General features: G+C 41.3%; 1 protein-coding gene across 1 annotated transcript in view; it reads left to right on the top strand.

Moving 5' to 3' along the window:
• LOC138960052 (uncharacterized) overlaps positions 1–5,000 on the top strand; it is a 12,886-nt gene that overhangs the window by 6,803 nt on the left and 1,083 nt on the right. Inside the window, exon 4 of the mRNA XM_070331772.1 lies at positions 2,159–5,000. This exon is cut by the window's right edge and continues 1,083 nt beyond it. Within this exon, the coding sequence (XP_070187873.1) occupies positions 2,159–2,682 (524 nt within the window). The 3' untranslated portion in view covers positions 2,683–5,000. The remainder of the gene's footprint in view (positions 1–2,158) is intronic.

Below are 5,000 nucleotides of genomic sequence, written 5' to 3'. Positions count from 1 at the left end.
GACAGACAGACAGACAGACAGAGAGTGAGACAGACAGAGAGGGAAAGAGAACTGAAATAAACTAAACTTTATCTAACAAGGATTAAGATAGAATTAGAGGGGCAGATAGACGCGCACACACACACATAGACAGACACACATATATAATTATTATATCACAAAGAGAGACATAGTCAAAGTTCAAATGACAGACGGTTTGCGGGTAGATAGTCACGCTCTGTTGCAAAGGAAATATGTGAAGTGTAACGGGGCAAGGACATTGCGAATTCGTTGTAGCATGACAGCAAGGACTGTTGCCAGTGTTTGTTGCCAGGTCATATGTATGACGGCTTACTAGTGCCAAAACCTGGGGTTACCCATTATCACTTGATAATTACTAATTAACGCTGTCAGTTACTGTTTTCACTCGTTAGTTACTCATTTTCACGGGATAATTAGTAATTTTCACGGGAAAATGACTAATTTTTAGTTTTGGCACAAGCAATCCGTCAGGAAGTGAGCCTAAACTAAAAATTAGTAATTAACAGGTGAAAGTTAGTACTTTTCCTGGAAAATTAGTAATTAACACGTGAAAATGGTAATTATCAATGGAAAATGACTAATTTTCCCTTGATAATTACAATTATGAGGTTGTGGCACTAGTAAGCCCTATGACGGCTTACTAGTGCCAAAACCTGGGGTTACCCATTATCACGTGATAATTACTAATTAACGCTCTCCGTTACTGTTTTCACCTGTTAGTTACTCATTTTCACGGGAAAATTACTAATTTTTAGTTTTGGCACTAGCAATCCGTCAGGAAGTGAGCCAAAACTAAAAATTAGTAATTAACAGGTGAAAGTTAGTAATTATTATTAGTAATAAACACGTGAAAATGGTAATTATCAAGGGAAAATTACTAATTTTCCCTTGATAATTACAATTATGAGGTTTTGGCACTAGTAAGCCGTCATAGATATGGATGGTATTTTGGCACAACACACATGGTATGGTATCGAGTCATGTTTGGCTGAAACATATATCAAGATTACAAAGATAGCATATATTCAATTGTGTGTTTGTGTTAAATGACCCAGTCGTGTAACGAATAAGATGTTATTGCTGCCGCGTGAAGGTCGGTTAGAAACCGTAGAGTACTCAACAGTCTCTGGTGCGATGATACCAGAGGCCATCCTGAACTCAGGTCAAAATGAGTTCGGCTCATTCTATCCCTGACAGGATGCCTTAGTTTTCCTTGTCTGGCGAGGAAATCGATTTTTTTTTTTTACATATTTAGATCTTTTCGTAATGTGTTATGGATGTAAGCAGATTCGCGATCGTCAACTAATGATTTTTCATGGTGTTGTGTAATTTTTAAATTACAAAGGAATTGATATGTAAGACAGTTTCAAGCGAGCAATTTTTCGCGGCTGTATTTACTGTGCAAACAACTCTAAATATGGCAAAAGTATCACGTGATAATCAACCGTTTGGTTTCGGCGCTCGCTGGAGCAGACGATTTTTTGACAGTGATGCAACCATATATTACGGTCTCCTTCCGGCAGCAGTCCCAAAATTTCGACTTGTTTTGACCTTAGAACGATGTCTTTATCATAACTGTGAAGAACAGAACGGAGATCACTGTCGAAGTCGGCCAATGTGGGGTTTTTTCTGTATAATTAGTGTTTGGCTGTCTGTGCATTATGAAAGACCGCTGGGTCAAAATATCTTTGAACGTAACGTTTTGTATTGTCATAATTAAACGTTCCCATAACATACCTTTCTTGTTTTTCGATTCTACTTAAACGGGCAATAAACTGTTCAATATACCTTTTCGGTATCTGAGCAGCTCTCGCGAGACACGCTATTTGTTATGCTTTGAACATCGCGAGAACTTCGAACCTTGGCTTGTGCAGCTTGCACGAGATCGCTGTACCGCATGCTTTGCTATGCTCTGAAGTTTGCGAGAGATTACGAGAGCTTGGAATACCGATAGAGTCTATAAACATAAAAGAACAAGAACAACAAGCCAACAATGTGTGCGTGTGTGATTTGTTCATGTATACATCAAGGCACAATGTAAGTTGTCAATTCAGGTCAATACAGGTTATGCTTTATGTATAAATATTGACTTGCAACGAACAGGTTAATTAATCAAGTGTGTTGTTTTTCCCCACAGCGTCGTCCAAGAATTCCACCCGCGGCACTGTCATCACTACCAGCACTGCCACGTACGCCGCTTCCCCAACACCAGTCGCCACCGTCGACAACGGCAGCTACCCCGCCAGCAACTACACAACCCCTTCAGACTACAAAGCGTCTTACGACAACAACGGTCCCCTACCTCCGTCCTACGAATCTGCCGTCAACGACAGCAAGGGAAGCTACCCTGATTATGGAAACACTAAGGATGGTCTCCCTTACTCGTCCAATGCATCCGGGGACTTGGGTTACCCAGCCTACTCCTCGGCAGGCTACTCTGCCGATACTACCAGTGGCGCGCCTTACTCAGCGAACCCCACTGAAGGGGCGTCTTACTCAGCGAACCCCACTGAAGGGGCGTCTTACTCAGCGAACCCCACTGAAGGGGCTTCTTACTCCCCACCCTCTGCCCCTCAGAGCGACTCAGCGGGGGGTTATGGGGGTTCTTATCCTACTGTTGGAAATTCGGGTCCCATTGGGTTTGAAAACTCAGCTCAGTGATTGTGTTTCAGGCCTTTCTTCTTCTTCTTCTTCTTCTTCTTCTTCTTCTTCTGCGTTCGTGGGCTGAAACTCCCACGTACACTCGTGATTTTTGTACGAGTGGAATTTTACGTGTATGACCGTTTTTTACCCTACCATTTAGGCAGCCATACGCCGTTTTCGGAGGAAGCATGCTGGGTATGTTCTTGTTTCTATAACCCACCGAACTCTGACATGCATTACAGGATTTTTTCGTGCGCACTTGGTCTTGTGCTTGCGTGTACACACGGGGGTGTTCGGACACCGAGGAGAGTCTGCACACAAAGTTGACTCTGAGAAATAAATCTCTCGCCGAACGTGGGGACGTCAGGCTGTTCAAATATCAAGGTTCCAATCAATTCAGGAATACCCTGTTTATTGTGATAGAACATCGGTAGATTCCAACGAGAGAAAAAAGTCAGTGTTGCTGCACTATAGGGGCGATTTTCTACCCGATATTTTGATTAGCCAATGAGAGAGCTTTCATAGTTGAGTGAATTTGATGGATTTTGTTTAAGCGGTTGCAGAACGTGTTTTGTACTTCCGTTTTGAAATTGTCAGCGTTCCACCTCAGTGTTCGTCGTTTTTGGCTGCATGATCGTTGCATGACAGCTTGACAAATTCCTTAAAGGAACATTATTTATCATGAAAGCAATCACGTTGAGCAACATATTTCTGTTCAGACTTTTACACGGGATCAGAGCGCGCATCCTTCAAAATACATCCATGCCACACACACACACACAACAACATGTGTGTGGGTTTTTTTTAGAGCGGAAATTGTTGATGAATTAGGCTACTTTTGAAATAGACACCACAGATCTGTCCAGACTTGTACACGTGATCAGAGTATCCTTCAAGATTCACCCATGCCATAAACCAACAGCCACGCTGCTTTCTTCTCATAGCGGGAAGTGTTGATGAATTAAGCGACACCAGTGTCAATTCTTTTTAACATATTTCAGAAAAACATTACCATTCTGCATAGAATGTAGCCAGACTGTCAATATTGTGTATGTGTACGAATGGAAAGATGCCCGTTGCGCATGTCAACTCCTGGCCAGAAATGATGTGGTTTCATGGCGATCTTAACAACGGAGAAAGAAAACACGTTCGTTTTGATCAAAATAATACAGAATAGCACATCGCAACCACGCGCAACCATTGCCGGAAGTTTAGCGGTCAATGTGTAATCACGAGTAGCCTCCCTTGCTTCTTCGCGAGTAGGTCCCCAGTCAGAGGCCCCAGTCGCACGCTGACTAGGCCTGTAGTAAAGAACGCTATGGGTGGTTTACATCATCACTTATACGAGAAGGAATCAATATGTATTTAAACGTCTGATTCGTTTTCTTGATCGTCACTTTTCGTGATCACGACCTAGCTGTTACGCGCCCATGTCATTCCTGTGCCTCTGATGCAAATACACTACACAAGTACAGACAATAATGAAAAGGGGAGGGAAAAAAGAGAAAACTGCGAATGACTAATTTTCCTGTTGGTTTTAATTTATGTGAATATTTTGTTATTCCTTTTTTTTTTGTACTTAGCATTTTTGTAAACTGTTATTACATGTAGAAATATAATTTATACTGTGGCTGGAGAAACTGTACAGTTCAACAATCAATGAATCACGTTGTGTTACGATGAATCGTGATTAAGAGTAATCATGCATGACTTGCGCTTTCATTTACAATCATGGCAAAACAAGGCACGTGCCATTGCTGATAGTTTACTTGTAAATACTGGATCATTGATAGTTGATTTCTTGAGCACTTGTGACTTTTTGCTTCTTTTGAACTTATTTCTCCTTACTTGCAGTGAGTATGTCAAAGAGGTGGGTTTTTTTTTTACACTTTTGGTGTTTCAAGATTAATAACAGGTTGACGTAATCGTGTTAAAGTAAATACACATGCCATAGCTGACATAAACATAACCATGATACTATTCAGATGATAAGTCTTTCATTACCGTAACACTGTGTCTTGGGATATTGGTTGAAAGTTACAGTTACTGCGGGGGGGGGGGGGGGGCTAAAATCTTTAACATTTGTACACTGAAAGCCTGTCAGTTTTGTGTATGTTGTATTCTTATGCAGGATGCAGGCTAGTTTATTTTCGTGCGATTGGAGGAACCCTGTTGGCGGCCAACGTCAGTTTAACTCGATTTAGTTTTTAGAATATATTTCGGGGTTGAATTGCGTTCATGTACATCTTATTGAATCTCCTTCTGTGCTGATTATTTTTCTCGTGTAGCGATCCGGTTTCTGTTTTCATTGGAAAGTGTCACAAATCTGATTTTTT

The sequence above is a fragment of the Littorina saxatilis genome, linkage group LG2 (genome assembly GCF_037325665.1).
Source record: "Littorina saxatilis isolate snail1 linkage group LG2, US_GU_Lsax_2.0, whole genome shotgun sequence".
Taxonomy (NCBI): Eukaryota; Metazoa; Mollusca; class Gastropoda; order Littorinimorpha; family Littorinidae; genus Littorina; species Littorina saxatilis.
The sequence above is the reverse complement of the archived record's forward strand: the minus strand, read 5'-3'. Positions and strand labels throughout refer to the sequence as shown.